General features: G+C 68.7%; 3 protein-coding genes across 20 annotated transcripts; 1 reads left to right on the forward strand and 2 right to left on the reverse strand.

The window, feature by feature from the left end:
- Positions 1 to 993: 993 nt before the first annotated feature.
- LOC128146991 (ELAV-like protein 3) lies at positions 994 to 12,062 on the reverse strand. Of its 17 annotated transcripts, none has more exons than XM_052799103.1 (12): positions 11,577 to 12,062; positions 11,371 to 11,414; positions 10,884 to 11,099; positions 10,219 to 10,620; positions 9,112 to 9,229; positions 8,926 to 9,040; positions 5,003 to 5,279; positions 4,325 to 4,428; positions 3,790 to 3,943; positions 3,211 to 3,427; positions 2,949 to 2,987; positions 994 to 2,801 (listed from the first exon to the last, which is right to left on the reverse strand). In XM_052799103.1, exons 1-12 carry the CDS (start codon positions 11,882 to 11,884, stop codon positions 2,456 to 2,458), a joined length of 2,340 nt encoding a protein of 779 aa, XP_052655063.1. In that variant the 5' UTR covers positions 11,885 to 12,062; the 3' UTR covers positions 994 to 2,455. The 17 variants fall into 17 exon arrangements, with proteins under 17 accessions (XP_052655063.1, XP_052655065.1, XP_052655064.1 ...); XM_052799105.1 differs by having other exon boundaries at positions 8,926 to 9,013; positions 10,219 to 10,623; XM_052799104.1 differs by having other exon boundaries at positions 994 to 2,780; positions 10,219 to 10,623.
- A 319-nt stretch (positions 12,063 to 12,381) lies between these two features.
- On the reverse strand, positions 12,382 to 15,247 carry ECSIT (ECSIT signaling integrator). The gene is made up of 7 exons (XM_052799120.1): positions 15,058 to 15,247; positions 14,405 to 14,825; positions 14,083 to 14,306; positions 13,650 to 13,704; positions 13,199 to 13,347; positions 12,787 to 12,889; positions 12,382 to 12,713 (listed from the first exon to the last, which is right to left on the reverse strand). The coding sequence occupies exons 1-7, from the start codon at positions 15,118 to 15,120 to the stop codon at positions 12,403 to 12,405; spliced, it is 1,326 nt and encodes a 441-aa protein (XP_052655080.1). The 5' UTR covers positions 15,121 to 15,247; the 3' UTR covers positions 12,382 to 12,402.
- A 1,074-nt stretch (positions 15,248 to 16,321) lies between these two features.
- Positions 16,322 to 19,931, forward strand: CNN1 (calponin 1). Of its 2 annotated transcripts, XM_052799133.1 has the most exons (7): positions 16,322 to 16,490; positions 17,520 to 17,641; positions 17,924 to 17,990; positions 18,095 to 18,232; positions 18,556 to 18,666; positions 18,862 to 19,008; positions 19,513 to 19,931. In XM_052799133.1, exons 1-7 carry the CDS (start codon positions 16,428 to 16,430, stop codon positions 19,738 to 19,740), a joined length of 876 nt encoding a protein of 291 aa, XP_052655093.1. In that variant the 5' UTR covers positions 16,322 to 16,427; the 3' UTR covers positions 19,741 to 19,931. The 2 variants fall into 2 exon arrangements, with proteins under 2 accessions (XP_052655093.1, XP_052655094.1); XM_052799134.1 differs by lacking the exon at positions 18,095 to 18,232.
- The last annotated feature ends 663 nt before the right edge of the window (positions 19,932 to 20,594 follow it).

Raw genomic sequence — 20,594 nt, forward strand, 5'->3', positions numbered from 1 at the left:
CGAGGCGGGGGCCCCTGGGGTGCAGCTCTTATTGCTACTGAACCGGGGGTCCTCTCGGCCCACTGATCCTGCTGGGGCTGCCTGGAGGCCTGGGGTGGGAGTCCCCAGGGTGGAGCTGCCCGGGGTGGGGTCAGAGCTTGGAGGGTGGAGGCAGCCCCGGAGGCCTGGGTCCCTTGCCCACCCCCAGGGACGTGCGCACACATAGGCAGGGGGAGTAATAAATATTTACATTAACGATAAGTTAAAACTACAAGAAGCTGCAAACGGGCACGACACGACGCAACGCAAAAAGCAGGACCTGGGAGGGCTGGGGTCCCAGGGTACCCAGGAGGGACAGGGGGTCCCCGGGGCCCCAAGGCTGGGGAAAGCCAGCGAAGAATCGGAAATAAATAGGAACCGAAACCACTGAAAAGCAAGAAATTATCCCGACGGAGAAGAGAAAATAAATAATAATAGCAATAGTAATAATAACAACAACAAGAAGAAGAAGAACAACAACAACAACAACAACAATAATAATAATAATAATAATAATAATAATAATAATAATAATGAGGATGGGGCTGCTATGGGGAAGACAGCCTGTTGGGAGGGTTGGGGGTTTCGGGGGGGGTTCTGCCCTTTTCTTTGGCCATGACACTCAAACTGGCCAAGCAAAAGCACCCACCCCAGCAAGCTGAGGAGGTTGGGGCAAAAAAAAAGCCCATTTTGGGGTATTTGGAGAAGGATGGGGACAGGGCAGTGTGGACAAGACACACACACACCCCACCCCACACCCAGTTTGGGGGTGCCGGAGGCTTGGGGCAGCAGGACCCCCTGGCAGCCTCAACGTGATGACATTTTAGTGCCATCAACCACCCCCACCCCCCAAAATGTGCTGTGACTGTGCTTGGGGATTATAACGTCTGGTCCTGCCTCCAAGCAACTGGGGTGGCACATAAAAGATTCTCACACACACCCCCAGCCCCCACAACTTCCCTCCAGAGGGGTGATTTGGGGGGACTTCAGGGGATTTTTTTTTAATTTTTTTTTTTTTCTTCTCTTACAAAAATAGATGGTTTTGTGTCTGTCGCTCTGGAGGAGTCACCGCGTGCTGTGTCGGTCTCTCTCCTCGCTACCGTTAGCGCTACCGTTATTGTTATTATTCGTTATTGTTTGTTCTTTCTCCCAAAAAAATTTCCCCCTCCAAAAAAAGAAACAAATTGGAAAAAAAAAGGAGAGAGAGCAGACACCTCCCCCGGACTCCTGGACCGGAGGGGAGGGGGGCACGGCCCCCACTTGGCACCAGCCTGGGGACAAAATGAGCCGAATTGGGTGCTCTGACGGGGGTCCCTCCCCGGGGCAGCGGCCGGAGCCGGGGCTCGAACCCACGCACCCCAGGCGCCGCTCCGGGTGGTCCGGCCACCGCCAGAGCGCACCGCCCCAGGCGGGCGCCGCGCCGGAGGCGTGGTCTCCCAGCTGGGGGCGGGGTCAAGCCCCGGGACATCGGGGGGGGCTTAGCTGTAGGGGCGGGGCCTCGCGGAACCCGGGGCGGGACTCCCCGCTTTCCCTCCCCCACGTTATCCCCGGGAGCAGCTCGGTCCCGGGGTACTCTGTGGCCTCCACAACCCACCCCAGCCTCGCCCCGGTGGGGGCAGGACACCCTAAGGGGGGGGGGGGAATCCCACTTCTCTCCATTTGGGGGTGCATGACCCCCCAGAGGAGAAAACAAAGGGGGGGGGGTGTTGGTCTGGCACCTGCCCCAGGGAGTGCTGGGGATCCCAGGGATCCCCAAGGTACCTGGGCTCGCTGGGGGTCGCCGCAGCTTCCTGGTGCTGGGGGGAGGGGCAGGGGGCCCCCACCTCCAGGGTCTCTGCAGTGCCCACGGGGGGGGGTCCCCCAACATCTCTGGGTGCTGGGGGGTCCCCAGGGTCTTTGGGGTGCCCATAGCATTCCTGGAGACTTAGAGGTGACGCCCCTCCATACCCAGACTCCTTCACACTTCCCAGGGTTTTCGGGGTGCCTGGGGGGTCCCCAGCGTGTCCTGGGGGTTCTCCAGTCTTTCCAGGTTGGTGGGGCAGGAGGATCTTCAGGGGTGCTCCCAGCATCTCCATGCCCCCACAGTGTCCAAGAGCTCTGGGGCACCTGGGGGAGTCCTCAGGGTGTCCACGGTGCCTAGGGGAGAGATGGGGTGTCCATGGTATCCAGGCTGTCCTTCGGGCGTCCCCATGGTGTCCTTGGTGCCCATGGAGGAGGTCCCCAAGGTCTCCAAGTGTCCGGGGGAGTTCTCCATGGTCTCCAGGGCGGGGAGGTCCCCACAGTGTCCTTGGTGCCTGGAGGGGGTCCCCAAGGTCTCCAGGTGTCCAGGGGGGTTCTTCATGGTCTCCAGGGTGTCCTTGGTGCTCATGGGGGTCCCCATGGCCTGGTGGTGCCAGGGGACCCGGTCCCGGGGGCTGGGGGGCCAGCAGGGTGTGGCTCAGGCCTTGTGCTGTTTGCTGGTCTTGAAGGAGACCTGGAGCACACGGTCGCCCAGGCGGTAGCCATTGAGGCTGGCGATGGCCATGGCCGCCTCCTCGTAGTTGGTCATGGTGACGAAGCCGAAGCCCTTGCACTTGTTGGTGGCGAAGTCACGGATAACCTTGACGTTGGTGACAGCACCAAAGGGCCCGAAGAGCTGCCAGAGGACACTCTCATCCGCCTCGGGTGCCAGGTTGTAGACGAAGATGCACCAGCCAGCGCCGGGGGCCCCCAGGCCCACCCCAGCCAGCCCTGGCACCGCCTCGATGGCCAGCGGGGAGAACCTGGGCAGCAGTGACAGCGGGCTGGCCTGGGGTCAGGGCGCCTGGACACCGGGTTCACCCCCAGGACACATGGGTCCCCTCCTGCCAGGGTCCCCAGCGTGTGCATGGGGCTGGGGGCGCAGAGCTGGACTGGGGCGGGGCTGGGGGGGGATGGGGAGGGGCTGTTACCTCTTCACGCCGTAGGCCACATTCAGCAAATTGTCGAGCCTGGAGGGGACAAGAGGCTGTTAAGGGGGGAACAGGGTTGTGCCCATGTAGGTGTCTCTTTGCCATGGGGGTGTCCCTTGCCCTGTGGTGACCCCATCCCCTGGGGAGCATTCGTATGGTGATGAGGACGTCCCCACACCCTGTGGTGGCCCCATCTCCTGGGGGGTGCCCCCATTCCCAGGGATGCCCCACTCCCCCAAGGTCCCCAGCATGTTGGGCTCACCGGAAGCGCTGGGGAGGGTGGTGCAGGGCACCGTAGCGGCGGGCACTGGGGCAGAGGCTGAGCAGGGCCCCCCCTGACTTCTGGCCCGGGCTGTTGGCGAACTTGACGGTGATGGGCTCAGCGGCGCCCAGTGGTTTCTGCCCATGCAGGCCCCGCACAGCCTCCTCTGCCTCCACGCGCTTGTCGAAGCGGATGAAGCCCACCCCCCGTGAGACACCTGCGCACAGAATGTCCAGGGTACAGAGCCCTGAGACTCTGCTGCACAGCCGCGGGACCCAGGCATCCAGGGCATCCCCCCCACAGACCCACCCACAGGACCCAGATGTCCAGGGAATCCCCCCCACGGGACCCAGGTGTCCGGGGAATACCCCCCACAGGACCCAGGCATCCAGGGAATCCCCCCCCACAGACCCACCCACAGGACCTAGGTGTCCAAGGAATCCCCCCAAGCTCCCTACTGCCCACCCCACAGGACCCAGGCATCCAGGAAATGTTCACCCACTCCATAGACCGTACTCGGAACCCAGGTGTCTGGGTGGCCCCCCCCCTTCCCTGGGGGACCCAGGCATCCAAGCACACCTGTGACCTGGTCGACGAGGATGCGGGAGGTGATGATGCGGCCATACTGGGAGAAGAGCTGCTCCATCTCCTTCTGCCCCATGGCCTTGGGGAGGCCGCTCACGTAGAGATTGGCATCACGGATGGAGGCCGAGCTGGGCCGAGCATAGGACACCTGGGGGGGGGGGTGGGTCAGCCCTGGGGACCGAGGTGTCCGGGTGCCAGAGCTGCCTCCCACCCATGGCCCACCCCCCCGCCAGGACCAAGGCATCTTCCCCCCTCACACCCTCACCCCCCGCCAAGGACATCTCTAGTGTCCACCCTCCCCAGGGCACCCCCTGGTGCCCACCCCCCCCAGAGGGACCCCAGCATCTGCCTGCTCTGAGGGACCCCAGCATCTATCCCCTGTCCCTGAGGGAACCCCTGGTGCACAACCCCCCCTCCAGGGACCCCAGTGTCCGCCTGCTCCGAAGGACTCCAGCATCCACCCCACCCCACCCCCCGAGGCACTCCTGGTACCCACCCACCCCCCCCGAGGGACCTCAGCATCTGGCACCTTGATGGTCTTGGTCTGCAGCTTGAGGCCGTTGAGGGTGCTGATGGCCTTGTCGGCGTCACCCGCCTCAACGTAGTTGACAAAGCCATAGCCCAGGCTCTGCCCTGGGGCACAGGGTCAGCACTGACAGTGGCCCCAGCACCAGGGCCAGTCATGCCATCCCCAGTCCCCATCCCCTCCCCACCCCTGTCCCCAAGACCCATTTCCATCCCATCTTCATCTCTGTCCCTGTGGGTCCCCATCCCCATGTGTCCCCATGTCCCTGTACCAGGGATCCTGTGGTCGAGCTTGCAGGACCTGGTGTCCCTAGAGAGGTTCCTGAAGCTGTTCCTGTCCCCAGGATTCCATCCACATGCCCATCCCTGTCCTGGTCCCCATGTCCTATCTGCCCGTGTCCCATCTCCCCATGTCCTGTTTCCTCATGTCCCATGCCCCCGTATCCCATCTGCCCCCATCCTGTCTCCCCATGTCCTGCCTCCCTATGTCCAGTCTCCCCATGTCCCACATCCCCGTGTCCCATCTGCCTGTGTCCCCATGTCCCAACTCCCGACCCCATCTCCCCATGTCCATGTGCTCCTGTCCCTGTGCCCCATCTCCCCATGTCCTGTCTGTCTCCATGTCCCATCTGCCCATGTCCCACGTCCTGTCTCCCCGTGTCCTGTCTACCCTGTCCCGTACCGGTGACCTTGTCGCGGACGAGCTTGCAGGACTCGATGTCTCCAAGGCTGCCAAAGAGGCTCCGCAGCTCCTCCTGGCTCATGCTCTGGGGCAGGTAGTTGACGATCAGGTTAGTTTTGCTGTCATCGGCCATGGGGGGCCCTGGGGGGGCCCCATTGGGCAGCGCCGCCGCCACTCCTGGCCCTGGCACCGCCACCACCGGCACAGCCACGGGGACAGGGCCGCAGCCCGATGACCCTGGGGTGCTGGGAGCCTGGGCCTCCACCGTGCTCAGGATCTGCTAAGGGGACGGATGGGTGTCACCATCATGGGGACAGCGGAGGGACAGAGAGACAGGCACAGGGAACCCCAGGCGGTGGGGACATGCAGTCATCACCGAGGTGAAGCAGGGATGGAGCCATGGGGGGACACAGCGATGGGGACGGCGGGACATGGCAGTGGGGATGAGGACAGCGGGAGGGGGGAACAGGGACAACTCAGGTGGGGACGTGGGGACAGAGGGCTCTTCGGGGCCCAGATGCCTGGGTCCCACAGGCTGCCCCTCCTCCCCAGCAGGGCAGGAGGGGACCCAGGCATCTGCGCTCCCACAGCACCCCACCACCCCAAGGCGGGGGGGGGGGCTCAGGCGTCCGGTGCACCCCTCCCCCCGGGGGATAATCCCCCATTGTGCAGCGAAGCCCCCGCCCCTCCCACACACACACAATAGCAGGGGACAATGGGCCTTTGTCACCGGGAGACGGGACACCCGGGGCCGCCAGCCACGGCCGCAGGACCTGGGCATCCGGGCGCTGCCCGCCCCCCCGGCGGGATGGGGACCCGGCGTCCGTGCCCGCCGGGAGCTGACCAGGCGCTGAAACGGGGCGGAGGGGCCGGACGCCTGGATCTTTCGCAGGGGGCACTGTACCTTTAAGGGCTGGGGGGCCGAGGGGGGCTGGGGCGCTCGGCACGAGCGAGAGGGTGTCTGTCCGTCTGTCCGCCCGCGGGGCAGCGACAGCCCCGAAATTGGCCGGTGGGAAAAGTGAAAGTGGAAAAGCCGAAAATCACCAAATCGGATTGAGAAAATGGGATTTACGGACGACGCAGGCGGACACACACACACGCACGGACACACACACGCACGGACACACAGCCAAGGCAGCAACACACGCCTCTGCCGCGCACACCCGCTCTGCACGGGGACCGGACTGCGCGTGTCCGCGTGTTGTGTGTGCGCACACATCTCCTCCCCACACACGCATCCCTGCGCCCACACGCCAAGGTGGAGATGTGTGCGTGCACCAGAGCACATGTGTGTGCACCTGTGTGCGGGCCCCTCTACGCGGCGCACACGCATGTGCATGCGGCAGGGGCTCTACACGGCCCTGGTGCCAAACAGAGGATTGAGAGGGGAGCAGGGGACAGCTGGGTCCCCACCCCGCCCTTGCACACACGTGTCCCACACGAGCACACAGGACACACCCGTGTCCCAGCGTAGCAGATGCACGGGGCACGGAGGGTGTGGTGGCCCATGTGGTAACACACGCATGCCCCCATTGCATGTACATATGTGTGCCCCCAACATGTGATGCACATGCATGTGCATGCAGCTCTCACAGCACTCCTGTCCCCGCCCAAGCGTGTCACACACTCAGAGAGCCATCGCATGGGGGGGACACGCAGAGATGATGGGGTCATGGGGGGGGGGGGCGGGAATGCTGGGGGCTGGAGGAGGGGGGGACAGGGGAGTAGGGGGACATCGGGGGTGAGGGGACACGGAGAGCAGGGGGTGTTGGATGCCGGGTACCGGGGGTGGGGGCCACGGGATGGGGCTTTCAGGAGATGGAGGACGCTGGAGGTGCCGGCCGCGCCCCCCCGACGACACCCCCAACCCCCGCGGCCCCTCCCCCCACTCCTACCGTCACCATCGTCACGGTGCCGTGGCCGCGGGGGCTGCTCGGGGGGGGCCCCCGCACGGCCCAGCGGGCTCGGGGGGCTGCGGGGGGCCCCGAGGCGGGGGGACTCCGGGGGTCTCGGTCGCGGCGTCGGGCGCTGCGAGCGGCGGCCCCGTCGGTCCTTTAAACGTCCTTGGGCGGCCGCGGGGCGGGGCCCCCCCAAACCGCCGCGGTGGGCGCGGCCCGGCCCCCCCGCTCCGCGATGGCTCCGTCCGCCCCCCCGCCCGCAGGTGGGTCGGTCCGGCCCCCCTGACACCCCAAAATGGACCGGCCCCCCACGGCCCGCTTCGGCCCCCCCGGCGAAGCCCATTGGCTGCCGAGCGGGCGGGGCCCCCCCAACGCCCCCCGAGACCCCCTACAGTCACCGCCTATAGGCCCCCCCCGACCCCGCCCACGTGACCCGGGGAGGAGGAGGGGGGGGCCGGGGGGGAAGGAGAAGGAGGCAGCAAGGGTGATGGGGGCGGGGGGGGGGGGAGGGAAGGATGAAGGAGGAAGTGGCGGGCGGGGGGGAGGAAGGAGGGGGGGGTGGAAAAGGAGGAGGAAGGACAGGGGGAGGCGCAACGAAGACACCGCAGCGGCACCGCCGGACCCGGGGGGAACCCGGGCGTCCGGGCAGGGCGGAGCCGCCGCCGGTTCAGCACCGGGGACAGCTCCGGGGCGGGGCCGTGGGTCGCGACCCCTCCCAGTTCGCCCCAGAGACCAACTGGGGAGGTACCGTTCTGCGAGGGCCGCGACCCCCAGAGCTGGGGGTCCACGTGTGTGCCCCACCCCCCATACGGGGCCCTGGATGCCCCTGCTCCTCCCCGAGCCACCATTGCCCCCCCCAGCTCCCCACGTCCCCCCCTGTCTCACCCTGGGGCTCCCAGGCAGAGAGCAGGAGGCAACAAGTAAAAGCCAGTACTTTAATGGAACTGGGGGGGTTTGGGGGCCCTGGGGGGATTGCCCCCCCCCCCCCCCCAAGACAAAACCAGGCTCCCCACTACTCCCCCCCCCCCCAAGACCCACTTGCCCCGGGGGAGGGGGGGATGACAAGCGAGAGTCAGGAAATAAATAAAGGGTGACTGGGGGGGCCAGGGCAATGGGGGGCATCCTGGGGGTGTCAGGGTGCCCCAGCACTGAGGGGGGTGTCTCCAGGGCAGCTCAGGCAGCCCAGGAGGATGAGGGACTCCACCAAGCGCATGGAGCTTAGGGTGCCCCATGGAGGGTGCAGGACCCCCAGGGAGTACTTCCTCATCTCCACATGCCCCAGGGGAAGTCAGGGGCGACCCAGCGGGTGGGGAGGGGCAGGGCCCCTAGGTGCCGCGGGGCTCAGGGTGGCTCTTGAGCGCGTGGAACTTGAGGCCCTCGGGGCGCTCGAAGCACCTCCCGCAGCGCTCGCAGGGGAAGGGGCGCAGCCCTGGCCCCCCGTGACGCCTCATGTGCCACGTCAGGGAGGCACGTTGGCGGCAGCGGTACCCGCAGACCTCGCACCTGGGGGGGGCAAGGGAGGGGTGAGGGGTACCCGCAGACCTCGCACCTTGGGGGGTGGGCAAGGGAGGGGTGAGGGGTACCCGCAGACCTCGCACCTTGGGGGTGGGCAAGGAACGGGTGAGGGGTACCCGCAGACCTCGCACCTTGGGGCGGGGGGGTGGACACGACAGAATGGGGGGGGGGGGGTCAGAGGGAGGGGGGGGTTCCCTCCCCTTGTCTCTCACTCAATGCAGCAGTGACCCTACCTTATCACTGACCACAAGCACGGGTTTCCCCCACGCACCCCCTCAATGCTACCCACAGGAGATCTCGCCAGTGCCCCCCCCCGGCTCGACACTCACTGCAGGGGGGTCTCCCCGGTGTGCGTCCGCCTGTGCACCTCCAGGTGGTTCTTGCGCTTGAAGGATTTCCCGCAGGTCTCGCAAGTGAACTCCCGCACGCCTGGGTAGGGGGATGTGGGGGGACGTTGGGGGGACACAGGAGGGACACGGGGGAAACACTGGGAGGACACTGGAGGCTCACCAGAGTGGATGACCATGTGTCGGCGCAGGTGGTTGGCCAGATAAAACCTCTTCCCGCAGCCGGGCTGGGGGCACTGCTGGGTCCGGCCCTTGCGGTGCACCAAGTTGACGTGATTCTGGAGGTCGGAGAGGTGAGGGGGGCCCCAGGGCCCCAGGAGGGCACAGGGGGGCCCCAGGGGAGCCGTACCTGGAAGCTGCTGAGCGCAACGTAGACCTGCCCGCAGCCCGCATAAGGGCAGGCAATCGGCTCTGGGAGCTCCTCGGGGTCAGGGTGGGGGGCACGGCCCCGCCTGCTCCGCCGCCGCCTGCGCAGGGAGAAGCGACGTCACAGCCAGGGGTGAGCCCCCCGCCAGAGGCCACAGCACAGAGAGGTCCAGGCATTCAGGGCCCTTGTCCAACACACCTTGGCATGCTTGAGGACTTCTAAATCCCAAATAGCTGCTTGGCCCTGGGAGTACCCCAAATAAAGACCCCCACGGCACCTGGACACTGTCCCAGGCCACTGCCCCCCAGAAAAGCCCCCCACCCCTCAAAAGGCCCCCAGAGCCTCACCCCTTGTCCCCAAGGACCCCTCCATAACCCTAAGGTCTCCCCCAACCCTAAAAAAAACCCAAGCCCTGCAGCACACCCCGTCGCTAAACCTTTTGTAACCCCCCCAGACCTTCCCCAGCCCTGACTCCCTCTTCATGTCCCCAGACACTTAGGGAACCTCATAGTGATCCCCGAAGACACCACCCGCCCCCCCCCAATATCTCGCACTTCCCCCGAACCCCCAGAGACACCCCAACCTCCATCACCCCTCCCAAGCCCTGAGCCTCCCCAGCCTGACCACCCTTGGGCCCCTGGGTACCCAAGTGACCCCCAAACCCGACGCCCTTGACCTCTCAGGCTCTTTGGGGATCTCGTAGATGATGGCCGATACGTCACCACCGTCAGCGTCCTCAGCCAGGGGGGGTGGGGGGGGCTCCCGAGGGGGCTCCGGAGGGGGCTGTGGGGGGGGCTCGGCGGCAGGGAGGGGCACCTCCTCCTGCTTCAGCCCCAGCACCTCGTCCTCCTCTGCCGTCAGCGTGGCAAGTGAGGCACTGCTGCCCCCCCGGCCCCCCAGCACCTGATCCCCCCCCAGCACCCTGATCTCCTTGATTCCTGACCCCGATCCCCCCTGGTCCCCCCAGCACCCCAATCGCCCCAACCCCTAACCTTTATTCCCCTAACCCCCCAGCACCCCAATCCTCCCAAATCCTGAGGTCCCAGCACCCCAATCCCTCTCATCCCCATGACCCCTACCCCCCCATACCTGTCTTAGGGAGATGGGAGTCCAGGGGGGGTGGGGGGAAGGCCCCCCCGCTCTCCAGCAGAGCACAGGGCACCTCGTCCCCCCCCACATCCAGCTGCAGCCCCCCCAGCGCATCATAGCCGGGGCTGGCCAGGATGAGGAGGGGGGGCCCCTGCAGCAGGGCGGGGGGCCCCCCGTCGGCCAGCGCCCCCCGCCCTGCGCCCAGCCGCAGAGGCAGCGGCAGTGGCACGCAGACCACAGCCTCCAGTGCTGCCCCCCGCCCCTCTGCAGTGCCCTCGGGGGGGCCCGGACCTGCAGGGGGGGCCACTGCCACCCCCCCTGGTGCTGATGGGGCACCCCCTGGCGTCGCCTCCGAGCCTGAGCTGCAGCCTCCTGAGGAGCAGGAGGAGCTGCCAGGAGCTGCTGCTGTAGAAGAGAAAAGATCAAGGGGAGCCCCCAGAAGAATCCACCCTGAGCCCCAAAGGAGAGCCCCCACCCCCTAGAGAACCACCGCCCCAGGCCCCAAAGGAGTCCCCTGGGCCCCCCACCCACAAGCCAGGCCCCCAAAAGGCGCAGTCAGGTCCCGCAAACCACCCCTGGGCCCCACCCCTGCATCCCCCCTACCCAGCTGAGCACCCCCAGCCCCCTCCCCAGAGGGCCGCAGCTCCCCCTGCCCCCCTGCACACCGTCATCACTGTCCCCGTCGGAGTCGCTGAGGGGCCGCAAAGGCGAGTGCAGGTCCTGGAAGTAGCGATGCCCGCGCTCGCACTGCCAGACGGCCGTGGTGTAGAGCCCCACCGAGGGGTCCAGCTCCGCCAGCCGCGGCTCGTAGGGGCAGCGCTGCCGGTGGTCCTCGTACCAGATCACCGCATGCCGCAGGCAGTTCACGTTGCGCCGCCGCCCTGGGGGAGGGCTGCTGGCAGCCTGGCACCCCCCACCCGACCCCACCACGCCCCCGGCCGCCCCAGCCCCTGCCCTCCTCACCCCACGCCCCCACACCTCCAGCCCTATTCCCCATCACCCCCCAGATCCTGCCTCCACCCCTGGCAGCCCCAGGCCTCCCAGCCCCTGGACGAGTCCCCCCAGCACCCCCTGGTGTGGGGTGCCCCCACTCACACCCTGGCCCCCACCGGCAAGGGCAGCCCCCGCCCACCCACCCCCCCCAGCACTCACTTTTCTTCCGTTTCGGCTTTTTGGGGATCTGCTCCCACGGCTTCCTGTGGAGAGAGGGTGGTGGTCTGGGGACAAACGGGCGCCCCTCCCCGCAGGGGGGGTCGTCCCCCGAGAGCTACAGAAGGGGAAGGGGCCTCCCGGTGTCCCTGAGCCCCCATTCCCCACTGGCCCCTCCAAGCCCCCCCCGGCTCTTCAGCCCCGCTCACCCGCGCCGCCCGGCACGCTGCCCCCGCTCCAGCCCCAGCAGGTAGGCCGCCAGTTTAGCATCGCTCCAGCCGCTGCGGCGGCGCAGGTCAACCCAGGGCCCGTGCGCCTCGCCCAGGTACACCCGCCGCACGTCGTACTTCTTCCGCGACTCCAGCCGCCGCCGCGCCCGGTCCGACTCCGTCAGCCGCGGCCGCCCCCGCGCCTTCCGCCCGCCGCCCGGCTCTGCCGCGGGGCCTCGCCCGGGACCGCCGCCGGTACCGGGGCCGCCGCTGTCCCCCGCGCCCGGGCCCCGCTCCACCGCGCTCATGCCGGGCCCGTCGCCCCGCGCCGCGGCGCGCTGCCGATGACGCCAGCGCCACTTCCGCTTCCGGCCCCCGCTCGCGCCGTTTTTCACGCAGGAAGGCGCGGCGCGCCACAGTGCGCACGCGCGGAGGGAGGCACCGGCCGGACAAGGGGCGCGCTCTCCGGCGCCGGCACACAGCACGCATGCGCGCCAGCTTCCGCCAGTCTCTGCCCCGAAGGCGTCTGAACGGCCAGTGCGCCTGCGCGGAGCCCTGCCCGCACCCGACCCGACCCAACCCAACCCGACCGACGCCGCTCCCCACGGGGCCCGTTCCCCCGCACCTCCCATGTACCCCCGCCTGTCGCCCCTCACCCCCATGTGCCCCCGCCCCACCTGCACCCCCAGCGCCCCTCACCCTCTATGTGCCCCCACCCCCTCCGTACCCCCAGTGCCCACCCGTCGCCCCCACCTCGCGTGCCCCAGGGCACTGTCCCCCCAGGACCCCCGACACAAGACACCCCTTTCCTTCGGCGATACTTCCTTTATTCCCCCAGGGCTGCGGGGGGAGCACCCGGCCCCCCACCGCTCCTGGTATCACCCCTGGTGCTGTGCCCGTGCCCCCGCGGTGGGTCGGGGGGCCCCAGCACCACGGGTTGGGGAGGCGCTGCCTCCAGACAGGGCACAGGGTGACCTCCGGGGGCACCAGCCGTGGGTTCCCCGTCCCCCAGGCGGAAGACGACCGGGGTGCGCCCCAGGACAGAGTTCGTCTCCTGCAGCCCTGCAATCCACTTGCCCAGCGTGTGCCGGTCGCCCGCCCCTGCCATGCACAGTGCAAAGACAGGGCCCTCCTCCACTGCGGGGGACACCCGGTCAGGGGGACAGGGAGGGCACCGGGGTCCCTCCTCGCCCCTGTCCCCCCACCTTACCCTCCTCCACATCGAAGTCGTCGTCGTCCCAGGGGCCGCGCTCCAGGTCCAGGTCAAGGTGCAGGGGGTAGTACAGGCTGCGCTCTGGGTCTGGGGGGTCCTCCTGGTGGGGGCAGGGCGTCCCCTCCTACCCATACTGGGCCAGGGGTCCCCTCCCCTCTGGGGCCATGGGGGTCCCCTCCTGTCTTGGGCCAGGGAGTTTCCTCCCTCCCTCCCCTCCTCTCCTGGGCCATGGGGGTCCCATCCCCTCCTGTCCTGGGCCAGAGGAAACCCTCTGTGGCCATGGGTAGACCATCCCACCCCCTCCAGGGTCATGGGGGCCCCCCTCCCCTTTCATCTTGTCCCAAGCAATAGGAGATTTTGTCCAGTCCCCTCCCATCCCCTCCCGAGCCCCAGGGTCCATCGGGCTCACCCGCAGGTCGGGGGGCAGAGGGTCCCCCCGCAGCACGTAGTAGCTCAGGCGGGTGCTGCGCAGCCAGAGGGGGAACGGCCCCTCCACGAAGACGGGCCGTGCCGGACCATGCCGGGCCAGCAGCGCCTGCTGGTCCGGGCTCTGGGCACCTGCGGGTGGAAGAGGAGCTGGGGACCCTATGCCGGCACTGGGTACCCCATACCCCCACACAAGAGAACACAGCACTGGGGACGCCACACCCCAACACCAAGGGGCTCCCTCTACATCAGGCTCCCCCGAATGCCTGGGTCCCTCGCACATGCCAAGGTCCCCAACCCCACACACTGGGTCCCCCCGCATGCCGGCGTTCCCCCAAACACAGGGGTCCCCGCCCCAGACACCCACCCCCCTCCTCAAGATGCCCACATGGCTCCCCTGACACCCAGGTCCCTCTGGGTCCTCCAGCGCTCACCGACGATGTAGGGCTGGATGGAGCCCTCGTCGTCCCCCTCATCCGGCACTGGCCGCTGTGAGAGGGAGACAGTCGTCACCAGCCGCCACTTAACGACCCAGGGACATGGAGTCCTCGCTGGGGCACTGGGACCCCAAGGGGGGGTCCTGCCGGCCACATCTGTCCGGCCACAGTGACAGATGGGCCCCCTCTGCCTCCCCATCCTCATGTCTCCTGCCCCAGCTCTGCACCCCCGTGTCCCACCCAGCTGACAGTGAGGCGGGTTCCCTGTCCCCCTCCTCCCATCCCCATCCCACCTGACAGTAACATTGGTGTCCCCCCCCCGTCTGCCCACCCCCATGTCCCCACATCCCCCCATGTCCCCATCCCCACATCCCCTGTCCTCACATCCCCTGGTGCGTCTCCCATCCCCACGTCTGTCCCCGTGTCCCACCTGGTAGACAGTGATGCAGGCGTCGGGATCGTTGGCAATACGGCGCAGGCCCAGGTGGGCAGTGGCCAGGCCAGAGGGGGGCAGGCTGGGGGGCAGGGGGTGGGGGTCCACATGGCGCAGCCTTGGCAGCCAGTACAGCATCCGCTGACACTTGCGCACAGGGCGGCTGCGGGGCCCGAAGACCCCCAGGAGCAGAAACCGTGTCTCCGCGTCCGGTATCACGCCTGCACAGGGACCCGGGTGTCCGGGTGGGCATGCGGACCCAGGCACCCAGACCCCCTCCCCAAGGAATCAGGCACCCCCTCCCCCTGCCTGCACCCACCGTATCGCTCCATCTGCTCCAGGATCTGGAGGCCGCATTCCTGCTGTCGGGGGAAGGGGGCCAGCAGGCGCTGGAAGGGCCCGCGGGGCACCCAGACCCCCCGGGGCAGCAGGCGCAGCAGGCGGTGGTAGGCCTCCCGGTCCCGCGCCACCCCCAGCGCCGGCATCGCCGCCAGCGCCGCCGCCACCAGTTCCAGCCGCCCCACGCGCCGCCCCGGTGCCTGCTCCAGCGCCGCCAGCGCTGCCGCGAAGGCTGCAGGGCCCCGGCCCTCGCCCTGCGCCCCGCGGGGGGTTCCACGCCACGCCGGGGCCCCCGAGGCCTTCTGCGAGGCATCCCCCGAGGCATCCCCTGAGGTGTCCCCCGAGGCCTGCCCTGCCGGGTCCCCCTCCGGACGGCCATGCTGGCACATGCTCCGAGCAACCTGGCAGGGAGAAAGGGGTCAAGGCTGGGGAGGGCCGGGGGGGCCGGGGCTCCCCGTGCTGCCGCCTGGCTGAGGCACCTCCCCCGTGTCCCCCATCTCCCATTGTGTGTCCCCCATCTCCCATTGTGTCCACTGTCCCACCGCCTTCCCCCGGCCCCCCCATCCCCACGCCCCCCCGTGTCTCCTCGTGTCCCCCCATCTCCTGCTGCCTCCTCCCAGCCCCCCCCCGTACCTGCGGGGCTCCCCAGCCCCCCCAGAGCCCCCGGGGCAGCACGCGGGCCCAGGGCAGCCTCATGGCGCCGCGGGCTCAGCGCGGGGTCGGGGCGGGCGGGACAGAGGTCAGAAGTCACGGCCGGACACCAGGACCCCCCCCCGTGGTCGCGCCGCCGGGCGCCGCCATGTGCCGCCGACCCCGCCGGCCAGCGCTTCCGGGTCGTGAGGCGGGGCCTGCGGCAGAGCCAATCCCCGTGCGCCCCTCGCCTGGGGGCGGTGCCCGGGAGGAGGCTGGCAGCGGGGGGGCGGGGCTCGAAGGGGTTCCCCATGACGTCAGAGCGGGCCCCACGGATGAGTTCAGAGCCGGGGTTACACGATGATGTCAGAGCCGGGCACAGCGGTGGCCCTAGGCACAGCTGGGTGCAGTCAGAGCCTGGGGCTGGCGGTGATGTCACACGGGGCAGGGTGACGTCAGAGCTGCAACGGCTGCTATAAATGGAAACGGCAGCTCCGGCCGGGGTGGGGGGGACGGGTGGCCCTGGACGCCTGCGTCCCCCGCATCGACCCAGAGCTGCCCCTTCCGAGGGCGCGGGACACAGACCGCCCCCCCGAGCCGGGTCCCCGCGGGGCGGCGGGGCCCGGACGCCTGGGTCCCCCGGCCGCAGTCCCGGCGGGGGGGTGGAGGGGGGCGCATTCCCCGTCCGTGACGAACCGTCCCTCCCCCGGGGCCGGCGGAGTCCGATCCGCTGACGGCACCGGGAGGACCGAGGCGTCCGGACCGCCCCGCCCCCCAGGGGACCCAGGCGGGAGGGGGGGGAGAGAGGGACGGACGGGGGGACAGGAGTAGGGACAGAGGGACAAGAGGGTCGGGCGGGAGGGGTAGGGGGATGGAGGGATGGACAGAGGGACCGGAGGGACCGATGGACGGAGGGGGCGGGGGATGGGGGAGGATGGAGGATGGGGAAGGGATGAAGGGGGGGAGGGGGGCTGGGGGGGGGGCCGGCCCGGGGCTCCCCCGCCCCCCCGGGATCCCCCCGCTAAATGTGGAAAAAATGACGCCACCACCCGCCCCGCGGTGGCGTCAGCGTAGCGGGTGGCGCGGATTGGCTGGCGGCGGCCCCGGCCCGGGGGGGCTCCGCGCCCTCCGCCGACTTTTAAAAGTGGCGGCGGCGCCGGGTCGGGGCCGGGACGAGCGACCCGGGAGGAACCGACCCGACCCGACGGCACCGACCCGACCCGAGCCAAGCCAAGCCGAGCCAAGCCAAGCCAAGCCAAGGCAAGCCGGACCGGAGCGGACCGAACCGAGCCGAACCGGGACAGACCCGGATCGCGGACAACCGACCCGACCCGACCCGACCCGACCCACCGGGACCCTCCCGCACCGAGCCCATGTCCAACGCGCACTTCAACCGCGGGCCGGCCTACGGGCTGTCGGCCGAGGTGAAGAATAAGGTGGGTGGAACCGAACCGAACCGAACGGGGCCGACCTCACCCGGGCGGGGGGGGGGGGCCAGGATCAGGCCGGAGCGGAGCCGGGGAGGGGGGCAGTACCCGGCCGGAGCGGAGCGGGCAGGGGGCGGGGGCAGGACCTGGCGCTGTCCCTGGTGCTGCCCCGGGCGGGGGAGACCCGGGCGCCCGGGTCCCCTCTGCGGGCGAGGAGGCGATGGGCGCCCGGGTCCCCGCCGTGGCCGGGGGCGAAAGGGGCGGCGGGGGGGGGCGGCACTCGGTAGCCTGCGTGTGTCCCCCCCCCCGGCCGTGCCTCAGTTTCCCCCTGCAGACGCCCCGCGGGATGGGGGGTGGGGCGCCCCGTCCCTCCGGCCGCCGCCGCCTGCGGGAAGCGGCGCGGGAAGCGTTAACCCGGGGGGCCCTGGGTGGCCCGGGGGGGGCCCCGCCGCCCCCGGCCCCGCCGCGCGCCCTTATAAGGCGTCGGAGCGCGGCGGGCGGGCGGCCGCGGCCCGGGGCTATATATGGGCAAAGGTTCGGCGGGCCCGGACGCCTGGGTCCTCCCGGGGGGGGGCGGGGCAGGTGGGGGGCCCGGACGCCTGGGTCCTCCCTGCTTTGCGGAGATAGGTCCCCCCCGCCTCCCTTATCCCCCTCCCAGCACCGGGGGGGACCCAGGCATCCGGAGCTGTTCTGCTCCCCCCCCCTCCCGCCCACCCACGGCAGGGGGGGCCGGAGGGCTGACCTCAGCTCGTGTGTCACCCCCGGCCTGACACCCCCCCCCCCCCATGTCCCCCTGCATCTCCCCTGCCCCCTGCTCAGACCCCCGTCCCCTCCTGTGTCCTCCCATCTGACAGCGTCGTCCCGACAGCATCCACCATGTCCCCCGACAGTGTCCCTGTGTCCCCCACGTCCCCACGTCCCGCTGGTGGTGTCCCCCACGTCCCCACGTCCCGCTGACGGTGTCCCCCATGTCCTCACGTCCCGCTGACGGTGTCCCCCATGTCCCCACATCCCACTGACGGTGTCCCCCGTCCCCAGCTGGCGCAGAAGTACGACCCACAGCGGGAGCTGGAGTTGCGTGCCTGGATCGAGGCGACCACCGGCCGCCGCATCGGGGACAGCTTCATGGACGGCCTCAAGGATGGTGTCATCCTCTGCGAGTATGACCCCTGACCTCTGACCAGAACCCTGTCCCTAACCCTGGCCCTGGCTCAGCGACTGGGCTGTCCTTTGGGAACATGGCCCACCCCTGACCCCGGCTCAAGTCTGGGGTCATCCTCCAGGAACCCAGCCCAATCTTGACCCCAGACCTTAAGCTTGACCCCATCCCTTGCCCCCCACTGACCTCACCTGGGCTGACCCTGACCAGTGAGGGCTGATGGCTGCTCCAACCCTGACCTTGACCCCTGCCCTGACCCTGGCCCCGGCCCCCTCCCCCCCAGGCTCATCAACAAACTGCAGCCCGGCTCCGTGCAGAAGGTGAACGAACCCATCCAGAACTGGCACAAGGTGAGGGGACCCCGAATGGGGGGGTTGGGGCTTGGGGGACTGCAGGGGGCCAGGGTCCCGGGGGCGGGACAGGGGGTCTGGGCTCCAAGCTGACCTGTGCACAGCTGGAGAACATCGGGAACTTCCTGCGGGCCATCACGCGCTACGGAGTGAAGCCCCACGACATCTTCGAGGCCAATGACCTCTTCGAGAACACCAACCACACGCAGGTCCAGTCCACCCTCATCGCTCTCGCCAGCCAGGTGACCCTCTGGGGCGGGATGGGGTGCGGGGTCCTTGGGCGGTGGCTGGGGGGGCCCTGGGGGCTCCTACTTCCCCTGGAAGGACACCAACCACACACCAGTCCTCCCCCATTGCCCTCAGCCACTGGGTGATGGGGCCAAAGGGGGCAAAGCTGAGGAATCAGGGGAGCCCTGTGGGGGTATTTGAGGTCCCAGGGGGCCCAAGGGGGTGGGGCCTGGGGGAGTTTTGGGGCAGTCCCAGGGGAACTGGGGACAAATATGGGTCTGGGGGGTCTGGTGGGGCGAGGGCCTGTGCACACCCCGAGCCCCAGGGTCTCACACAGGCCAAGACGAAGGGGAACAACGTGGGTTTGGGGGTGAAGTACGCGGAGAAGCAGCAGCGGCGCTTCCACCCTGAGAAGCTGCGCGAGGGCAGGAACATCATCGGCCTCCAGGTGCGATGGGGACACACGGGGCAGGGCGGGCACGTGGACATGGGGGAGCACAGGGGGGACCAGGGTGCATGGGGGACGTCAGGACACATGGGGTGCCCAGAGGTCCCTGGGGGGTCTCTTAGGGCTGGTTGGTGCTGTTGGGGACACCACCCCTGTCTCTGTTCCTGCCCGTGATCCCCTCTCCCCCATCCCCAGATGGGCACCAACAAGTTCGCCAGCCAGCAGGGCATGACAGCGTACGGGACACGGCGGCACCTCTATGACCCCAAGCTGGGGACGGACCAGCCCCTGGACCAGGCCACCATCAGCCTCCAGATGGGCACCAACAAGGGTGCCAGCCAGGTGGGGACAGGGCAGGGGGAATACAGACACTGCCATCCCCAGGGGCATCAAGGATGCCAGCCGGGGGCGGGGGGGGGAACGCAGACACTACCATCCCTGCGGGCACTCCATCGTGTTGGGCCAGCCAGCCAGGTATGGGGACACAGGGACACTGATGTCCCTGGGGGACCCCAGCGTCCTGGGTCTGCCAGGTAAAAGGACTTGGGGACATGCCACTGGAGGAAGGGGGTCAGGGAGACACCATGGGCAGCGGGGGGGAGGATAGGGGGTCCCCAGGGCCTCCAACATCCTGAGATGTGGTCCCCTGATGAGGATGAAGGACCCTCTGGGGAGGACAAGGGACCCTCTCTGCTCCCCTAGAGGACAGGTAGACCCCCCACAGGTCCATAGGGAAGCTGAGGGACCCTTGGGACAGGCCAAGGGACCACCCCCCCAGTCCCGATGGGGAGGCCAGGGACCCCTGGGGAGGCCAAGGCCGCTGCCCCCAGCGCTGCCCTTGCCCAGGCGGGGATGACGGCACCAGGGACGAAGCGGCAGATCTTTGAGCCGGCACTGGGCATGGAGCACTGCGACACGCTGACCATCGGGCTGCAGATGGGCAGCAACAAGGGCGCCTCGCAGCAGGGCATGACAGTGTATGGGCTGCCGCGGCAGGTCTATGACCCCAAGTACTGCGGCGGCCCCGAGCTGCTGGGCGAGGATGGCTTCGACGGCCTCTACAACTCCCAGTAGCCGCTGGCCCGCGGCTGCTTGCACCGCACTGCCCTGCTCTGTGCAGGGCTGCACCGCACCGGCCTCACCGCGCCCCCGGCCCTGCGGGGCCGGCTTGGCCACGGGGCTCGGCCCGGGGGGGCTCGGCCAGGGGGCCCGGCCCCGCCGTCACCTCCCCCCGCCACTGAGGCACAATAAAACCCACATGCAAACCTGCCGCCTATGTGGGCACCAGCACGGGGGACAAGGAGGCACAATGGCAAGACAGGGGACAAGAAGACATGGGGGGAACTACAGGGGACAGCGAGGCACAGAGCTGGGGGGACATGAGGTGGGGTGGGACAGAATGAGCTGGCGGGGGGCAACGAGGCATGGACATGGGGCAAGGATGTGGGGACACCAAGGCACACAGGGGGGACATTGAAGGGGAACGGGGACAGAGGAATACCAAGACACAGAGTGGGCACAAGGGGGAGGCCAGGAAGACACATGGTGGCACAGAGGGGATGCTTCGGCGGCCAGACAGCGCAAGGATGCTGTAAGGGGGACAGGGGTGGCCCTGGACACCCAGGTTCCCTGCATCAGGGCAGCACTGAGCCCAGGGTGACCCCCACAGAGCCCCTGAAATGCCCGGCCCTGGCCCCTCCTACCCACGCAGGCACCTGTGACAAGAAAGTCAACCCTAACGAGGTCTCTGGGGGGTAACGGGGTCCCTGGGCTTAGGAGCTCGTGGGTGAGGGTGACAATTTGTCCCAGTGTAGCTGTGAAACCAGAAGAGATTCGTTAGCACCGCTGAGCCTCACTAGGACTTTGGCATCACCTGGCCGCTGTGGGCCCGACCATCCACACAGGGCCATCCCCAAGTGTCCCTGCAC

The sequence above is a fragment of the Harpia harpyja genome, chromosome 10 (genome assembly GCF_026419915.1).
Source record: "Harpia harpyja isolate bHarHar1 chromosome 10, bHarHar1 primary haplotype, whole genome shotgun sequence".
Taxonomy (NCBI): domain Eukaryota; kingdom Metazoa; phylum Chordata; class Aves; order Accipitriformes; family Accipitridae; genus Harpia; species Harpia harpyja.